The sequence below is a fragment of the Oncorhynchus tshawytscha genome, linkage group LG06, assembly GCF_018296145.1.
Source record: "Oncorhynchus tshawytscha isolate Ot180627B linkage group LG06, Otsh_v2.0, whole genome shotgun sequence".
Lineage (NCBI taxonomy): Eukaryota > Metazoa > Chordata > Actinopteri > Salmoniformes > Salmonidae > Oncorhynchus > Oncorhynchus tshawytscha.
In genome coordinates this window covers 50,354,884-50,375,412 of record NC_056434.1, presented here as the reverse complement: position 1 = coordinate 50,375,412, position 20,529 = coordinate 50,354,884, and the positions used below count along the sequence as shown (strand labels likewise).

At 43.8% G+C, this 20,529-nt stretch overlaps 1 protein-coding gene across 1 annotated transcript in view; it reads right to left on the bottom strand.

Annotated features, from left to right (window-relative positions):
- The window catches only part of shank2b (SH3 and multiple ankyrin repeat domains 2b), a 127,250-nt gene extending 107,650 nt beyond the window's left edge, over nucleotides 1–19,600 (bottom strand). Inside the window, exons 1-7 of the mRNA XM_042323342.1 lie at nucleotides 19,380–19,600; nucleotides 16,521–16,727; nucleotides 14,686–14,757; nucleotides 13,595–13,703; nucleotides 13,227–13,378; nucleotides 4,103–4,270; nucleotides 2,901–3,017 (exon numbers count right to left, since the gene is read on the bottom strand). Of these exons, the coding sequence (XP_042179276.1) occupies nucleotides 2,901–3,017; nucleotides 4,103–4,270; nucleotides 13,227–13,378; nucleotides 13,595–13,703; nucleotides 14,686–14,757; nucleotides 16,521–16,727; nucleotides 19,380–19,598 (1,044 nt within the window). The 5' untranslated portion in view covers nucleotides 19,599–19,600. The remainder of the gene's footprint in view (nucleotides 1–2,900; nucleotides 3,018–4,102; nucleotides 4,271–13,226; nucleotides 13,379–13,594; nucleotides 13,704–14,685; nucleotides 14,758–16,520; nucleotides 16,728–19,379) is intronic.
- Nucleotides 19,601–20,529: the final 929 nt, after the last annotated feature.

The following is a 20,529-nucleotide window of genomic DNA, read 5'->3' as shown; positions in this document are numbered from 1 at the left end:
AAGAGAGAGAGAGAGAGAGAGCGAGAACAGAGTAAGACACTGTAAGGGTTGTGACCAGGACCTCATTAATTTAAACTTCTCTCTCTCTCTCTGTCTCTGTCTCGCTCTCTCTCCCTCTCTCTCTCTCTGCAGCCAGCTACTGTACAGTATTACCCTCTTCTGTACTGAACCCATTTAACGAGAGAACCAGAAACCATCTTGCTCAGGCATTCCATTCCATCAACTGATCCAGACTGATTCCAGAACATTCCAGGACTGATCATTGTGCTGGAGCTGCAGCTCACCCTGTTCTGGCTGATGATGCCCTGTGTCTGTTACCAGGTAAAACCTCAGTTCTCCAGTAAGAATCTCAGTGCAGTGAACACACGTAGTGTAAAGATGGGTGAATAAAGAGATGGAGCTGTGGTAACTGTATGTGGCACTATAGCCTGCTGCTAGCTGGATTCAGCAGCCCACCCACGGAAGACTCCACTACAAACACACACACGCACGCGAACACACATATACACGTGCCCACACACACACACACATACACGCAAGCATACACACACCCATACAATCAAGCTCACAAACACGCAGGCGCCCACACACGAACAGTGCCTGCACATACACACACAAACAAACACACACACACCCAAGTTCAAGCTAATACTCCGCCTACTGGGCAATTCCACGCCAGCATGGCCTGAATTTTTATTTAGTAACTCACATTTCAGTTGAATGCGTTCAGTTGTGCAACTCATTAGGTATCCCCTTTCCCTTTCCATGCAAATGTTATCGGGAGGAAGGATGTTTAACATGCTTTTTACATAGAAAATCATGATGAAAGTGGCCATTTTAGGTCCTTTTTAGACCAATTGCATGCCTCCTGTAAGACCTTATGGACCATGAACCATACCCTATACAGACAACATCTTGATGACATTGTACTCCTTATAGTGTGCTTGAAAATATGGAGTAAGGCTATGTTCTGAAATAGAATTTTCACGTGAACTGAGTCAACATTAACAATAATAACAACATTAACCAATGGCATCCCTCCTGTAGGATTGCGTGTTCAGAAAATGGGTAGTGCTATCCGGGATCCATGGGACGTCCCTGCCCTACACCTTAACCCCTACTCTTACCCTAACCCTAACCTTAACCATAACCCTTACCTATAACCCTAACAATAACCCTTACCTAACCCTAACCGTAACCCTTAACCTTAACCGTTATAACTTTCTACTTAATTGTGTGACGGTGGAGTTGGACATCCAAAGGATCCCTGCTAGCACTACCCTTCAGCAAATCACCAGCGGAGGGAGTTCCCGAATCCATTTTCCTAATCACTGTGTTGGTGGTGCTGATAAAATGTATCATAACTTTAAAAGTAGCAGAGAGCCCACATTGGAAATTTGATAAACTTTTAAAAACAATCTGCAGAAAAAATTAACAAAATCAAAAGGGTACTTTTGAGATATGAATATTCATAGTTTTAATGTTCAATAAATTCAGAGGCATCTTGTCCATAGGGGGCACAGGGGCACGTGCCCCCTCAGATTTATCTGGTTAAATGTTTTGTTGTTGGAATAATACTAGCTACCTAGAAATTGTATGAAATTGGCTTTAGCTAGCCCAACCTCATAACTAGCTACCAAGAAGCCATTTCAGGCTATCAAAAAATTAAGAGTAGCTAGCTTGTCTTGGCTGGCATGCCTGCTGGCAATGTTGGTAGACTTTAGAAAAGCAAGCGATTACTAAATGTACAGAATAAGACTCATTCCTTTCAATCTGCTATCCAGATTTGAGCAGAGATGCAAAGAAGCATACTTAGCATGCTCTTTTGTATATTCTACTGCCACTAGTCCTCAGATGAACAACAAATGATGCATAAAATATGGGGCAGATATCTATAATAATAATAACATTATGTGAAGGTTAAATCAGGCTGAGGTTGATGTACAGTGAAGTTTATCCCTTCCAGTGGCTGTCATTACAGTCATTAGATCACACTAACGCTGTCATGCAAAAGGGCGTCCAATCAGAAAGCCATTGAGATAAACCTTGCCCGTGTAGGAGCTGAGCAGAGCACTTGAGGTAAGAGACTGCACAACGCCAAACAATGGAGAGGGAATCATCTCTTTTTCTCTCTCATTCTCTCTCTCTCTTATTCTTTCTCTATGTCTCTCTCATCATTCCTCACTCGCTCTCTCTCTTAATGGCAGGAGAGAGTTTAAAAAACAAAACAAATTTAATCTCTGCCATATCTCATGGGAGCAGTGAACCCTACAGAGAACAGGAGAGATATCACACACACACATCCCATGCTAAAACCACCATCTGGAAAATGTGTGTGTGTTTGTGGGTGCGTGTGTGTGTGTGTAATGCTCATATGACAGAGTGGAGGGATTAACATTTAAACTATAATTCATAGCCATTGACACAAGGGCCAACGCACACGCACAGTAATGAATGACATTTTCATAATTGTCATCATTCATTTCCATCGATCTCTAAGCCCATATAGAACATGATAGATGGGTACATTTTAAAATGTTAAGACAATATTGACTCGTGTTCACCCAGGATTCATCCATCGCAGTGAAATGTATCATCAGCAGCGCATCCAGTCAATCTTTATCCATGTGACGAATCAACAGGATATGTATTCATCATCATTTCCCCCTTCGCTAATAATAGCATCATTTTCAGGATTGGGGTGAATTCCATTTCAATTCAGTCAAATCAGTTTACTTCTTGAATTGCATGAATTCAAATGGAATTGACCCTAATCATGAATACTATGGGCCTGTACCAAAACAATATGCTAATGGGATAATTAAAACATTGTAGGTGGTAGAATATAAACCCCTCTGTACTGTTGATTGACAGCCGATTGGTGGTTTGTGTTTTCTCACCTGATTGTATAGAGCACAGATGTGTAGAGCCGTGTTTCCCGAGGCGTTCTGGACACCCATGTCTGCTCCGTAGAACAACAGGTGCTCCAGGTGCTGGACATGTCCATATCTACATGCCTGCCACACAAACACAGAGACCAGGTCAAATAATGTCCATACCTACAGGTCTGTCATACAAACACAGAGACCAGGTCAAATAATGTCCATATCTACAGGTCTGTCATACAAACACAGAGACCAGGTCAAATAATGTCCATACCTACAGGTCTGTCATACAAACACAGAGACCAGGTCAAATAATGTCCATACCTACAGGTCTGTCATACAAACACAGAGACCAGGTCAAATAATGTCCATACCTACAGGTCTGTCATACAAACACAGAGACCAGGTCAAATAATGTCCATATCTACAGGTCTGACATACAAACGAACAGAGAGGAGGTAAAAAATAAAAAATTAAATTAAAAGGCATGTCCATATCTACAGGTCTGCCACAAATACAGAAACAAAGAAAATGAAACAATCTATACAGTAGCCTAGCTATCATAAGGCACACCGGGCCTATCATAGAAAATGACCATACAGGAGTCGGTAGACTACGGATATTCTCAACTGTATCGTCTTGCTCTGCACACTAGATGTCAGTCAGAGTACCAACTGAGCTGAGCTATCTTACTGTTGTTTTTGCTGCTGATGGTCTAGCCAAGCTTGCTTCTCAACCAAAGCAATTCATAAAGTGAAACATCTACCAAAAGCGGAATTATATCTAATCAAAGACAAGATAGCTTATTCAAGGGAGTCCATATAATTTCAATGGCTTGGCTAAATTGCATTAGTACTGTATCAGGCGCTGTAACTTGAGACTCTCAACTAAACCAGTATGTGGAACACTTGTATGTAAAACCCTTCGGGAAAGGGGGATATCTAATCAGTTGCACAACCAAATGCATTCAACCGAAATGTGTCTTCTGCATTTAACCAATCCTCTCTGAAACAGAGAGGTGCGGAGGGGGGGGGGTGCCTTAATAGACTTCCACGTCATCAGCACCCGGGGAGTAGTTGTTGCTGGTGGTTAACTGCCTTGCTCAAGGGCCAAACGGCAGATTTTTCCACCTTGCCAGCTTATTGGCCCAAAAGGTTACTGGCCCAAAGCTCTTAACCGTTAGGCTACCTCTATATAAATCCAATCGATTATTACACCTGGTGTATCTCGTGCCAGCCATTCTCGTCATGGCAAGAGACGGTGGCGTGGGCCCTCAGTAGCAGCTCACAGCAGCTTGGGTCTCCCTCCACCAAGACTGTATGGTAGAGGGGGGTGAGACTCTGGCTGTCCTTGTAGTCTGGAGATGCGCCCAGGTCCAGTAGAGCCTGAGGGGGGCGACAGAGAGTATTAGGGTGAGCAATTTAGGTTTAAGTTGACGTTGCTGATCTTAGGTCAGTTAAACATTTTTTCCACTAATGGTTAAGGTTAGGTTTGGGGAAGCTGATACATCCTAGATCTGTACACAGGAGAAACTTCAGCCCTGAGCTACACTTTATTTAAAGTAACTGTCCAATGTTTCCCGATTTCTATAAAAGATGACCTATAATTAATTACAATATCAGTGAAATAGCTTTGCTTCCAAAAAAATTGTATTCAAGCAAGTTAAATAGCCAATTTTCTGTGTTGGAATGTTGTGGGCAACAACAGAATGGTGTGGGCGTATACTGGTCATTAAAAACATTCATGCAGTAGCCCGCTTATTGGCCAGCTCATCCTCCTTAGGATGATGACAGGAGGAAATAGTACAAAAAATAAATAAACAGTCTGTTTGAGATACAAGTGGTGTTTTTTAAGTGTTTTTTCTCCAATTTATACACCGAACAAAAATATAAACGCAACATGCAACAATTTCAAAGAGTTACAGTTCATATAAGGAAATCAGTCAATTGAAATACATTCAGTAGGCACTAATATATGGATTTCACATGACTGGGAATACAGATATGCAAGATACCTTTAAAAAAAGGTAGGGGCGCGGATAAAAAAAGTTGCTGGATATTGTTCGGGAACTGGAACATGCTGGATTACACGTCGATCCAGCGCATCCCAAACATGCCTCAGGATCTCGTCACTGTATCAAATAGCTAGTTAGCGGTGGTGCGCGCTAGTGGAGTTTCAATCGGTGACAGCACTTGCTCGGAGACCTTGAAGTAGTGGTTCCCCTTGCTCTGCAAGGGCCGCGGTTTTTGTGGAGCGATGGGTAACGATGCTTCGAGGGTGACCGTTGATGTGTGCAGAGCGTCCCTGGTTCGTGCCCAGGTCGGGGTGAGGGGACAGATGTAAAGTCTATACTGTTACATTGATGCTGTTGACCCGTATCACTGGTTGCTGCGGAAAAAGGAGGAGGTCAAAAGGGGGGGTGAGTGTAGCTGATGTGAAATGGCTAGCTAGTTAGCGGTGGTGCGCGCTAGTGGTGTTTCAATCGGTGACATCACTTGCTCTGAGACCTTGAAGTAGTGGTTCCCCTTGCTCTGCAAGGGCAGAGCGTCCCTGGTTCGCTCCCAGGTCGGAGCGAGGGGACAGCCGTAAAGTCTATACTGTTACACATACATAAAATGCAATTGTGTTCATTGTCTATAGCTTATGCCTGCCCATACCATAACCCAACCGCCACCATGGGGCACTCTGTTCACAACTTCGACATCAGCAAGCCGCTCGCCCACACAATGCCATACACACTATCTGTCATCTGCCCGGTACAGTTGAATCCAGGATTAATCCGTGAAGAGCACACTGGAGAAGCGTGAGGATGAAGATCACGCAGATGAGCTTCCCTGAGACGGTTTCTGTCAAGAAATTATTTGGTTATGCAAACCCACAGTTTCATCAGTTGCGAGGCCATACTGCCAAATTCTCTAAAACGACGTTGGAGGCGGCTTATGGAATAGAAATGAACAATTTAATTATCTGGCAAAAGCTTTGGTGGACATTCCTGCAGTCAGCATGCCAATTGCATGCTCCCTGAAAACTTGAGCCATCTGTGACATTGTGTTATGTGAAAAAAACTGCACATTTTAGAGTGGCTTTTTATTTTCCTCAGCGCAAGGTGCACCTATGTAATGACCATGCTGTTTAATAAGCCACACCAGATGGATTATCTTGGCAGAAATGCTCACTAACAGGGATGTAAACAAATTAGTGCACACAATTTTGGATTTTTTTTATTTCAGCGCACGAAACATGGGACCAACACTTTAAATGTTGCGTTTATACTTTTGTTCAGTCTGGTACAGGATTGGTATTTGATGAGTCAACATTATTTTGGTAAGTTTTAACAGAATATTAACTTCTAAACGTGAGATTTTCACTGGACAGTTACTGTACAGTCTGCATGTAGAATGCAGACTTCACAGTATCCTCCAAACACCAGCTTCGAGGGCATTATCACTTTTAGACAATGGGTTACCAACATATTCAAATAATGATTGACATATGTTCATTAAATTGTAGATAGGTCGTGTACTTAATAAACTATGGGGTAAATTGAGCATAGGGACAGGGTAAGTTGAGCCGCCTTGGGGTAAATGGGTGACGGTGTCATGTGGCTGTTGGTGATGGTGCTGGTAGGTCAAAGTTTGATACATGGAATGGGGGTAGGGTACTGTATAGCTTAAATGTATGTCTACTGTGGTATACAGCAGGTTAGCCACCAGCGGGAGACTTGTTGCGTCGATGGCTCCCTCTGCTGGACGTGCCAGGTCTCAACGGGCTCACCAGTCAGGACTAATTTGGGCTGATTGTGGTTGGTGAGTAATTTGTAATTGTTTACATTTTTTTATTTAACCAGGCAAGTCAGTTAAGAACGAATTCTTAATTACGATGACGGCCTACCCCAGCCAATTGTGTGCAGCTCTATGGGACTCCCAATAACGGCCGAATGTGGTGCAGCCTGGATTCAAACCAGGGACTGCAGTGATACCTCTTGCATTGAGATGCAGTGCCTGAGACTGCTGCGCCACTCGAGAGCCCAGTAATCAAGGGGCTGATTGCTCACTAGCTGGACGAGTCCCATAAAGCTGCCAGAAGGGCAGCACACAAGTTTGGGGACTAGGGGGAAGAGAGGTAACTCATGTATAATCATGCTCAGTACCAGAGATAACGAAGGGAGCTTGGTTTTGTTCCCCACAGGATACCGCAAGACTCCGGAGCCCAGAAGACGATATCCCGGAGTAGGTCTCCTATTCTTTTCTCTTTGTTTGTTATTTAATAAACACCCTTGAAACCGAGCTAATACAATTGTGTCTGTGTCTGATCTGTTAAACGTCTTGACCAAACCCCCTGGTCTGCCACAATTGGTGGAGAATGTGGGCATTCTGATAACATGGTCAGATCTGGGTTGACGTTTACGCAGCATAAGCTTGGACATGTTGATAGTTCAGCTCGTCCCGGGCCCAACAGACGGTTCAGGAACGAATGCTGGAGGAAAAGCGTCAACAAAATGTTTGCCTCGTTGAAGAAAACAGGAAGCTACAAGGAGGAACGCATCCAGACCAGTTTTTAAACAAGCTAACGGAGGATGATGACATTGAAAACATACCTCTGCATGTTTGAATGGACAGCGCTACGGGAAGGATAGCCAAGGCCGAAGTGGGTAAGTCTGCTGGCCCCGTACCTGTCCGGGAATTCCCAAAAGGCATATTTGGACCTTAACAACGAACAGGCAGCTAACTATGACATACTCAGACAGGCCCATCGGGCCCAACTGGTCCACGACTGGAGGTACGTGGCCGATGCGTCCCCTCGAGCCCAGATCAGCCACCTAGTGCGAATCACCTGGCCGTGCTTCCAAACCGACATATCCACCCTCTCCATCATAGACAAAGTGGTCATGGATCGCTTCTTACCTACCCCACGACACGAAGAGGGCAGCGAATCTATGCACGCCCAAGACCTTGAAGGGCCTCCCAGGAGCAGTGGAGATGCATCAGAACACAGAGGCCCTCCTGACGGGGAGCCGGGCCAAGTCGGAGGCCCGTCCGAGTGGATGGAAGGACACCCACACCGCAGTATATTTCAAACCGACAGTCGACCCCAGGTAGATGGAGATCTAAGGAGGTGTTTTGAGTGTGGTGCCCAGAGGCACCTTTCATGGAATTGTCCGACTCCAGAGGATTCAATGCCATCAGCAAGCCCCGTAGGTGAGGTGGGCCACGCAGTGAACTATGTCAACTCCTGTTACGCTCATAGCCACGACCCTGCTGGCCTAGGGGACCGAACGTGGTAGGGCGATGTCCGTCTCATGTGTCCACTGTGACACAAAGCGGTATCCAACCGTACAGGCCAATATCGTGACGCCACAAGGGGGCTGCCAGATGATGGTGGGTGCCGTACCGGTGCCGTACCAGATGATGGTGGGTGCCGTACCGTACAACGAGATTGTCCACTGTTCAGGGCACTGTGGAGGCAGGAGCTGAGGAAAAAGGTACGAGCCGGGGGAAGACAAGAGCGTGGCCTGGAAGCAAGTTGACAAACCCGTATCTACGGGTCCGGAGTCCGAGTCCGAGGGTGTGACGGAACCCGACCCCCCCCAGTGAACAACTGGAGGAGGAGCCCATTCCCCTCATCGATTTCAAGGGACCAGCCGGGACACCCACTGTGGGCCAACTGAGGGAACAGTTTGGGACTGCCCAGTGGGAGGATTCGAACTTGAAAGCCGCTACTTGAAAGCTACTTCCGGGGGTGAGTGACTGGCGATACCCCCATTTCCAAATCAAGAATAACTTTGTGCATCAGGTGTCTTGCAGACAGGGGGAACTTAGAGAGGTACTGTTGCTGCCCCAACTGTACGCAGGAATTGTTCACCTGTTGGAGGCGCACCTGGGAATGGATAAGACCCGGGAACGGATCACCGCCCAGTTCCACTGGCCCGGGATGAGGAGGCTGTGGAAGACTATTGTCACAGCTGACCGGAGTGTAAAATCACTCCCCCAAAAGCACACTGCCCCAGAAAAACTGTCTGGGCCAGTTCGTCTTGTTTGTCAATGTTACTAGTGTTTGTCCTGTCAGCTCCTGTCTTTTCCCAGCCTCTCTATTTCTCGTCCTACTGGTTTTTGACCCTTGCTTGTCATGACCCTGTACCCACCCGCCTGACCCTGCCTGCCGTCCTGTACCTTTGCTTCTACTCTGGATTATCAACCCCTATCTGCCTTGACCTGTCGTTTGCCTGCCCCTGTGGTTACAATAAACATTGTTAATTCACACAGTCTCCACTTGGGTCTTACCTTGATTCCTGATACATAACTGTGCACTCTCCTCAAACAATAGCATGGTATTCTTTCACTGTAATAGCTACTATACAATGGACAGTGCAGTTAAATGAACAAGAATTTAAGCTTTCTGCCCATATCAGATATGTCTATGTCCTGGGAAATTCTCTTGTTACTTAAAACATCATACTAATCACATTAGCGCACGTTAGCTCAACCGTCCCGTAGAGCAGTGGTTTCCAAACTTTTTATAGTCCCGTACCCCTTCAAACAAACAACCTCCAGCTGCATACCCCCTCTAGCACCAGGGTCAGCGCACTCTCAAATGTTGTTTTTTTGCCATCATTGTAAGCCTGCCACACACTCTACGATACATTTATTAAACATAAGAATAAGTGTGAGTTTTTGTCACATACAGGCTGATGGGAAGTGACAAAGAGCTCTTATAGGACCAGGGCACAAATAAAAATATAATAATAGTCATAATGTTGCTCTTTATTTAACCATCTTACATATAAAACGTTATTGTTCATCGGAAATTGTGAATAACTCACCACAGGTTAATGAGAAAGGTGTGCTTGAAAGGATGCACATAACTCTGCAATGTTGGGTTGTATTGGACAGTCTCAGTCTTAAATCATTTCCCACGCATAGTCTGTATTTAGTTTTCATGTTAGCGAGGGCTGAGAATCCACTCTCACATTCAGTAGTCTGAAGTCAGAAGTTTACATACTCTTAGTCATTAAAACTCGTTTTTCAACCACTCCACAAATTTCTTGTTAACAAACTATAGTTTTGGCAAGTCGGTTAGAACATCTACTTTGTGCATGACACAAGTCATTTTCTCAACAATTATTTACAGACTATTTATTTCACTTATAATTCACTGTATCACAATTCCAGTGGGTCAGAAGTTTACACACACTAAGTTGACTGTGCCTTTGAACAGCTTGGAAAATTCCAGAAAATGATGTCATGGCTTTAGAAGCTTCTGATAGGCTTTTTACACCTCTTGAAGGTGTATCTGTGGATGTATTTCAAGGCCTACCTTCAAACTCAGTGCCTCTTTGCTTGACATCATGGGAAATTTGAAAAAAATAAGCCAAGACCTCAGAAAACAATTGTTGACCTCCACAAGTCTGGTTCATCCTTGGGAGCAATTTTCAAACACCTGAAGGTACCACGTTCATCTGTACAAACAATAGTATGCAAGTATAAACACCATGGGACTACGCAGCCGTCATACCGCTCAGGAAGGAGACGCGTTCTGTCTCCTAGAGATGAACGTACTCTGGTGCGAAAAGTGCAAATCAATCCCTGAACAACAGCAAAGGACCTTGTGAAGATGCTGGAGGAAACAGGTACAAAAGTATGTATAGCCACAGTAAAACGAGTCCTATATCGACATAACCTGAAAGGCCGCTCAGCAAGGAAGAAAACACTGCTCCAAAACCGCCATAAAAAAAAGCCAGACGACGGTTTGCAACTGCACATGGGGACAAAGAGCGTTGGACAAATGTTCTCTGGGATGATGGAACAAAAATAGAACTGTTTGGCCATAATGACCATCGTCATGTTTGGAAAAAAAGGGGGAAGCCTGCAAGCCGAAGAACACCATCCCAACCGTGAAGCACGGAGGTGGCAGCATCATGTTGTGGGGGTGCTTTGCTGCAGGAGGGACTGGTGCACCTCACAAAATAGATGGCATCATGAGGGAGGGAAATTATGTGGATAAATTGAAGCAACATCTCAAGACATCAGTCAGGAAGTTAAAGCTTGGTCGCAAATGGGTCTTTCAAATGGACAATGACCCCAAGCATACTTCCAAAGTTGTGGCAAAATGGCTTAAAGACAACAAAGTCAAGGTGTTGGAGTGGCCATCACAAATTCCTGTGGGCATAACTGAAAAAGCATGTGCGAGCAAGGAGGCCTGCAAACCTGACTCAGTTACACCAGCTCTGTCAGGAGGAATGGGCCAAACTTCACCCAACTTATTGTGGGAAGCTTGTGGAAGGCTACCCGAAACGTTTGACCCAAGTTAAACATTTTAAAGGCAATTAATTGATAGTATGTAAACTTCTGACCCACTGGGAATGTGATAAAATAAATAAAAGCTGAAATAAATAATTCTCTCTACTATTATTCTGACATTTCACATTCTTAAAAAATAATGTGGTGATCCTAACTGACCTAAAACAGCGAATTTTACTAGGATTAAACATCAGGAATTGTGAAAAACTGAGTTTAAATGTATTTGGCTAAGTTGTATGTAAACTCCCGACTTCAACTGTAGGTATGTGGTTGCAAAGGGCATCAGTGTCTTAACAGCGCGATTTGCCAAAGCAATATACTCTGAGCACAGCCCAATGGCTTCTGATTAAATACATTTTTCACAGAACCAGTTGTTGCAATTTCGATGAGGCTCTCTTGTTCAGATATCGGTAAGTGGACTGGAGGCAGGGCATGACAGGGATAACAAATCCAGTTGTTGCGTCATCCGTTTCTGGAAAGTACCTGCGTAATTGCGCACCCAACTCACTCAGGTGCTTCGCTATATCACATTTGACATTGTCCGTAAGCTTCTTCGGGATCGATTAGCATGAGGTTGTAAGTGACAAGAAAATTTCCCAGGACTTAGACATAAAGTATCTAGGTGTGAACAATGCTGAATAGGTGTAGACAAAGAAGAGCTCTCTAGTAGGTACCAAAACATGCAAAGACCATTATCTCAAAAGTGATGTTACAAGTTTATCAACTTTCAAAGCAGAATTGCACCACCTATCACACTTTCACAAAAAACATGAAGACATGGCTAAAGGTCAATCAGATTTGTGAACATAATCCCTAGCTGTGTATTGCTGCTTTCCATGTTGTCTGCTGTCTGTGGCTTGTGAGGTGTGGAAAAACTTTGTTGCTTTTATGGGTTTTGTCTTGTTGCTTTTTGTGCTATGTTGCTCTGTCTGCATGCTATGTCTTGCTTGTCCTATGTTTCTCTGTCTGCATGCTATGTCTTGCTTGTCCTATGTTTCTCTGTCTGCATGCTATGTCTTGCTTTTCCTATGTTGCTCTGTCTGCATGCTATGTCTTGCTTGTCCTATGTTTCTCTGTCTGCATGCTATGTCTTGCTTGTCCTATGTTGCTCTGTCTGCATGCTATGTCTTGCTTGTCCTATGTTTCTCTGTCTGCATGCTATGTCTTGCTTTTCCTATGTTGCTCTGTCTGCATGCTATGTCTTGCTTTTCCTATGTTGCTCTGTCTGCATGCTATGTCTTGCTTGTCCTATGTTGCTCTGTCTGCATGCTATGTCTTGCTTGTCCTATGTTGCTCTGTCTGCATGCTATGTCTTGCTTGTCCTATGTTGCTCTGCGTGTGCTCACTGCTCATTGATTGTCTGTATTGTAATTCATTTTAAAAACCTGCCCAGGGACTGCAGTTGAAAATTACCCGGTTGGCTAAAACCGTCACTTTTACTAAAACGTTGATTAATGTGCACTGTCCCTGTAAAAATAAACTCAAATAATAAACGCAAACTCAATTACTTTCCCATTGTTCCTCAACTGCAGTGTATGATATACCATGTTGTAGCTATGAGTCTTTACTCTTATCCAATGTAAAAAGAAAAACACACCATTTCAAATTTTGCTACATACGACCGACCAAATCCAGGTGGTCGTTCAGATGTGTTATGCGTAGGACATTGTCAATTATGATTCCTCTATGTGGGGTGTTGGTTAAGGGCTTGTCAGTAAGCATTTCACGGTAAGGTCTACACTTGTTGTATTCGGCACATGTGACAAAGTTGGATTTGATTTGTTATGGGATAGATTGTTTCGAAAAATCTAAAACGTATCAGCCGATACCAATTTTCTCTCTTTCCCATATCCTTGGTCCTAACCCTTCTACGTTTGCAGATCTGAAGGGTCTGGAGAAAAGCAGTAGTGGCGGATGTTCCACTATGTTGCTTCAACCATACAGATCTGCACACATCAAAGGGTAAGGCCAAGGGGAAGGGGTAGAGAGGGGAATCGTGGCCGACTTTATATAAGCTGTAAAAGGCATAGAGATGCTGGATAACCTTCAGCGTGGCCTGATTCTTGGCCCTGACCGCATGGTGGAGAGCGGTCATCCCATCTTGTGATCTGAAGTCCAGATGTGCTCCACCTTGTTTCAATACAACGATGACCTGCTCCACATTGTAAAGGTGGGCTGCGAAGGTCAGTGGAGTTTCTACAAAACAAACACACAACATGGTGCTGTTCAGTGTTACGGATATTACTTAAAAGAAGAAACCCTGAGTTTATTGTATGAACATCATCAAAGCAAATGCGATGGGTAGGTTTCCTGGAATAGGAATATCACAATATTGAGTAAGAGCCTAGTGTGTGTGTGTGTGTGTGTGTGTGTGTGTGTGTGTGTGTGTGTGTGTGTGTGTGTGTGGCGTACCACCAGTATCAGGGTCTTGATAGTTGGGGTCGAGGCCTTTCTCCAGCATCTTTACCACTTTATCCAGCTGGAGATGCTGAATGTGGTCCATGAATTTCCTATAGTTGGCCTAGGAGTAGGAGGGGGCAGAGAAAGACAGAGAGAGAGAGCAGGGGGGGTGTGGGGGGGTTGATACAGGGACAGGGAGGTTGGTACAGTAGGGAGGTCAGATGATGGTTACACAGGTCTCTGCACTGCTGTTCTTCTCATGGTGCTTTCCCGGGGACCAGGGACACATGTGCTGCTTTCCAGGCCAGTTATAAATAGCTAAGAGAGCAGGTCCCAGAGCTGAGCTGAGCTGAACAGTGCCAGGCAGAAGGAGAGAGGCTCGCCTGCAGCCTTCAGGCAGGACAGAGACACTACAGGGGGACTGACGCTGACCAGAGCACTCTAACGCAGCCACAGTACACACACTTTGAACAACTCCAACACACACACACACCACACACGCACGCGCGCACGAACACACATAAAGGAAGAGTGGACTTGAAAGAACAGGGGAAACAGCAGGGATGGAATTTGATGGGTGAATTATTTAGTGTGGCATTCCTTTTTGACCGAGAAGGACAGGGATAGAATTTCTCCTGGACTCAAGTCGTTTTCTGTCTTAATCCAATAATCCATCCTGTTCTATGTGTTAAAACACATACCTGCTGAATATTGAGCCCATTGAAATGATGCACTTCAATAATTCACACTTTATATTCAGCTTGTAGCCGAATAGTGTATTGATTTGATCAGTATTACAGAGAAAGGCCCTGAGATGTTCTTTTGCTCATAATACAATGAAAGTCTCAGAGACAAGCTCCGTTAATAATATCAGTTTTTCACATGACTGTAATGACCTGAGCCGTACTCTACTGCGGCTAATATTGTCTTTTCACATTGCTCTTTTCAGCACGGTTCCATCATTGATGGATATATAGTGTGAAAAGGGTCCAAGATATAGCTTTCACCTGATCCAATACAATAAATTACATCAGCAATAGATATTCAAGGCACTTGAAAGAAGAAGTGAAAAAGGAATATGAAGCCTAATCTATTTTTCTCACCTGCGTGTGGATTTTGGCAATCTGCTTTTCGTTTACATTGGGCTGCTGGTAGACCCTGCTCTTGTAACGGAACTGTAAATAGGAGAAGAGAAAAATGGTAACGCTTTACTTAAAGCCAAATGGTATAATACACTATGATGTTGTTGTAATGCATTGTTAATACTAATCATGAGCATCAACACCCTATAACGCCTCTTATAATCAACTCGTAATGATCCCGACTAACAAAACAGATATAATCATACCCTGCGGCGCTGGTATTGGTGATCCATATATTCAATACTAAGTAAGGTGTACAACTACCAGTAGAAGAAGCAGGCAGTAACTAAGACTTCAGTACTAGCGATACCAGGGGACCACTGACTGGGCTTATATAGAACAAAGCAGAGAGAAGGAGCCAAGAGGATTTTTTTGTATCTATGGAAACTTTCACATTGTGTTGTTGGTAGACCTTGCTCTAATAACAAAACTGTAGAAAGAAGATTCAAAAAAAGATTACTTCCCAATCATACCCAGGGCCCATATTCACAAAATCATCTCAGCGTACTGTCGGAGTAGTGATCTAGGATCAGGTGTCCCCCTCCCCTGTCCATGTCATTGTTCTATAAAGACTCAGTTATGATCTTAAAGGCAAAACTGATCACCACTTCTCTGAGACACTTTATGAATACTGCCCCAGAATGGGTGATCCGTATGTCTAATACTAAGTAACTAAGGTGTACTATACTAGAGAATATCACCCAGGCAGGCAGTAATTAAGTACTAGTGATACCAGGGGACCACTGAGTGAGGCTATATAGAACAAAGAACAGAGAGAGGGAGCCAAGAATGGAGTTTCCCGCTATGCCGCCTCATCACAAATCCAGCTGAGCTGTTTGGGAAAACAAGACTTATTATAGTGATGCAGTCCCTCGATCATTCATTAAGTGGCTGAATTTTCTACAGATTAGATTCTTTGATAATGATCAACCCGGAGAAGTGCTTATACAGCATCCCTGGTTGGGGTTCGAGCAGCGTGTCCAGTGCTGTGTTACTGGACCGCCGGGATGGAGCAGTGCTGGATGGAGGAAGTAGGGCACACACACACACAATCCATAACAACATTGTGCTCGCCTAATAAAGGTCTGTTGTCGAGCAATCAGTGACTTACGTTTGCCAATACAGGAGGACTGGACTTGAGGGATGGAGCCGTACTGGATTATTTAAGTAGGGCCTGCAATGCACACACGATTGCTCTACCACATACTTTATAGTGTAATGTTTTGAGCCAGGAGCGCATCTATTTGACAAGACGAAGATCCACTCTTTGATCAAAACGTAATAGCCTGATGAAGGTACTGCATGTGGTGAGGCAATCAGTGATGGATGTGCGTTTTAATAATACAGACTAACGGTGCAGCACTTTTTTCTGTACAACCAGAGTTGGGATCCCTTTGCTGCTGGTGGGTGAGTTAGTCTGAGGGTTAGAGTTAGGACTCGGGCTAGGGTTAGGGCTGGACCTGAGGGATGGATCAAAGCAGTACTTTTACTGTACAACCAGAGTTGGGATCCCTTTGCTGCTGGTGGGTGAGTTAGTCTGAGGGTTAGAGTTAGGACTCGGGCTAGGGTTAGGGCTGGACCTGAGGGATGGATCAAAGCAGTACTTTTACTGTACAACCAGAGTTGGGATCGGTGGGTAAGTTAGTCTGAGGGTTAGAGTTAGGACTTGCTGCCTGAGGGTGGATGAGTGTACAACCAGAGTTGGGTCTGGGTGAGGTCTGAGGGTTAGAGTTAGGACTCGGGCTAGGGTTAGGGCTGGACCTGAGGGATGGATCAAAGCAGTACTTTTACTGTACCTCCAGAGTTGGAACCCCCTTGATGCTGGCGGGTGTAGGGTAGTCTTTGAGGGGGCGCTCTTCGTCCAGGAAGCCAGACTTGCGGCCCTCCACGGCGGGCTGAAACAGGCCATAGTTCAGCACGTCCCTCAACGTCTGGGTCAGTGTACACAGGATCTGCTGTTTAGCAACCCATACGGTGGCCTCGGGTTTAAACCTCATACATGTCTGCTCCAAAACAAAGACAACATATGCAAAGATCATGCTAACATACCAAACCTGGAGTTTAAACATACATTTCTGCTCCAAAACATTAGAGGACAGGTGGCGTTGGGTTTAAAAAGCATGCATTTCTGCTTCTAACACACACATGCAGATGTTCCATTCTGGCAGCAGGTGGTAACAGATGGACCTGGACAAACAATAGCACACGTCTCCCTGCCAGTGAGACAATGGCTGTGAATATAGTATTTTATTTACAGTAGAATAGACTAGGAAGTCCTGTATAGAACAGTATGGAAATGTCTACGAATGATATTCTGTTTCAGTAATTAGCTAGCCTCTTCCCAAAAGAAGCTGGACAAAAAAAATGATCATTCCATAGTCATGAAGTCATTTGGCAGAGGTGCACACTACACAGTATTGGTGGAAGGAAACAATAACTGGAATTAGCTCAATCAATTAGTAAGGATTATAGCAATGGATTATGCTGTTATCCAGAAAATCCTAGTGGGTTTATATGAGAGTGCATGTTCATTTCTGATAAGGAATTTGAAAAACAACAGCACTTCTTCTCAGCAAGAAAAGATGTGTTTTGTGGCTGAATAACCAAGCTACCAATTTTCAATTGCTTTCTTTCTCCCTCTTACATACAGAGCCTTCAGAAAGTATGCATATGCCTTGACTTATTCCACATGTTGTTGTGTTACATGTTGTGATACATTTTTACACCCATCTACACCCAATGCCCCATAACGACAACGTAAAAACGTGTTTTTAGAGGAATCTCGTAATGTATTGAAAAGGAAACATAGAAATATCTCATTTATGTAAGTATTCACACCCCTGAGTCAATCCTTTGTAGAAGAACCTTCAGCAGCGATTACAGCTGTGTGTCTTTCTGGGTAAGTCTCTAAGAGCTTTCTACACCCGGATTATGCAACATTTGCCCATGATCCTTTTCAGATTTCTTCAAGCTCTGTCAAGTTGATTGTTGATCATTACTAGACAACTATTTTCATGTCTTGCCATAGATATTCAAGTAGATTTGAGTCAAAGCTGTAACTCAGCCATTTAGGAACATTCACTGTCTTCTTGGTAAGAAACTCCAGTGTAGATTTGGCCTTGTGTTTTACGTTATTGTTCTGCTGAAAGGAAAATTAATCTACCAGTGTCTAATGGAAAGCAGACGGTACCAGGTTTTTCCTCTCGAATTTTGCCTGTGCGGAGCTCTATTCCGTTTCCTTTTTATCCTGAAAAACTCCCCAGTTCTTAACGATTACAAGCATTCCCATAACATGGATACACCAGCCAAAGCGTAATTAATAACTTCACCATGCTCAAAGGGATATTCAATGTCTGCTTTTTATTTTATTTTTACCCATCTACCAATAGGTGCCCTTCTTTGAGAGGCATTGGAAAACCTCCCTGGTCTTTGTGGTTGATTCTGTGTTTGAAATTCACTGCTCGACTGAGGGACCTTAAAGATAACTGTATATGTGCGGTACAGAGATGAGGTAGTCATTCAAAAACCATGTTAAATAATATTATTGCACACAGAGTGTGTCCATGCCATGCATTGGGTGACTTGCTATGCACATTTTTACTCCTGAACCTATTTAGGCTTGACACAACAAAGGGGTTGAATACTTATTAACTCAATACATCTCAGCTTTTCAGTTTTTATTAATTTGTAAAAAAAAAATAAAAAAAAAAACATAATTCCACTCTGACACTATGGAGTATTGTGTGTAGGACAGTGGGAAAAAAAACTCAATTTCATCCATAATAAATTCAGTCTGTAACACAACAAAATGTGGAAAAAGTCAAGGGGTGTGAATACTTTCTGAAGGCACTGTATCTATCTAATTGCTTGGCTGAGAACAGTCTGACTTTCAGTTTATACATTATACAGTACATAGCAATTGTAGCTCGCTCTTTCACGTTGACTGTTTGCAGCTAGGTTGGCGTAAATATCCCACGATTGCTATGACCTCGTTTTTTTAACAGCTTTGTGCTTTACTTACAATTTTACTAGCCTAGGGTTTAGTCTTTCATATAAGCAAAACGCAGTAACAAACTGCAGAAACAACTACCGGTATGTCGTAATTCCAACCAGCATGAAGCATCCCAATTATTTTTCTACTCTCATTAGCACTGATTTCGCAGATAGCTGCTGTTTTTTTGAAGATGTTTTATTTGTAATGATTGTGATGTGGTCGTTGTTCCACACCCGGCCATGATTACAGACACATGTGTGTGTCCTTCCAAGCGATATAAACTAGTGACCTGCAGTGTTTGTCATTATACCCTGATGAAGACAGCTTGTCTGTCAAAATGTTGGTTATTAAATGATTGCTTTTGAGCTCATAGTGTGAGGCTCTCCTTTTCTTTTTCAAGTATCTGCATTGTTTTAACTATTTTAGTCGAATGCACTGATTGTATGTCACTCTGGAAAAGGCTGTCTACTAAATGACTAATATGAAAAATATATATATATACAATGTCCCTGTCCCTACTCATGGATTGCTGTCGGTCAGGTATGACAACACAAATGGAAAGTGAAACGTGCTTATGTTTTGACTTCGAACTGGATTTAGATAGCATATTCCTGCAGTATGAGAAGAAAAACAGTTTAATGAGACAGAAGTGTATACTCACAGACTGCTGCAGGTCAGGGATGACCACACAGAAGACCAGTGACTCCCTGCGGGCGGCCTTATCCTTCTCTGCTCTCCTGTCGGTCCTTCTGCTGGCCCTTTCCCCTCCAGGTCCTCCATGGCCAGCCTCCTCCTTGGAGCTGTCTGTCTCAAAACCTCCAGACCCGTCAGAGACACTCTGGGCCATTTCTTCCTCACTGGACGTAGGACTCCGAGGCATGATAGTCTACTGGAGAGAGGAGACAGTGCTACACAGTGTACATTATACAGTATATACTACTAACACACATACAGTTGAAGTCGGATCAGTCTTTCACAATTCCTGACATTTAATCACAGTAAAAAATTCCCTGTCTTAGTCAGTTAGGATCAACACTTTATTTTAAGAATGTGAAACGTCAGAATAATAGTAGAGAGAATGATTTATTTCAGCTTTTATTTCTTTCATCACATTCACAGTGGGTCAGAAGTTTACATACACTCAATTAGTATTTGGTAGCATTGCCTTTAAATTATTTAACTTGGGTCAAAAGTTCCGGGTAGCCTTCCACAAGCTTCCCACAATAAGTTGGGTGAATTTTGGCCCATTTCTCCTGACAGAGCTGATGTAACTGAGTCAGGTTTGTAGGCCTCTTTGCTCGCACACTCTTTTTCAGTTCTGCCTACACATTTTCTATAGGAAAGAGGTCAGGGCTTTGTGATGGCCACTCCAATACCTTGACTGTTGTCCTTAAGCCATTTTGCCACAACTTTGTAAGTATGCTTGGGGTCATTGTCCATTTGGAAGACCCATTTGTGACCAAGCTTGAACTTCCTGACTGATGACTTGAGATGCAGCTTCAATACATCCACATAATTATCCTGCCTCGTGATGCCATCTATTTTGTGCACCAGTCCCTCCTGCTGCAAAGCACCCCCACAACATGATGCTGCCACCCCCGTGCTTCACGGTTGGGATGGTGTTCTTCGGCTTGCAGGCCTCCCCCTTTTTCCTCCTAACATAACGATGGTCATTAAGGCCAAACAGTTCTATTTTTGTTTCATCAGACCAGAGGACATTTCCTCAAAAAGTATGATCTTTGTCCCCATGTGCAGCTGCAAACCGTAGTCTGGCTTTTTTCTGGCGGTTTTGGAGCAGTGGCTTCTTCCTT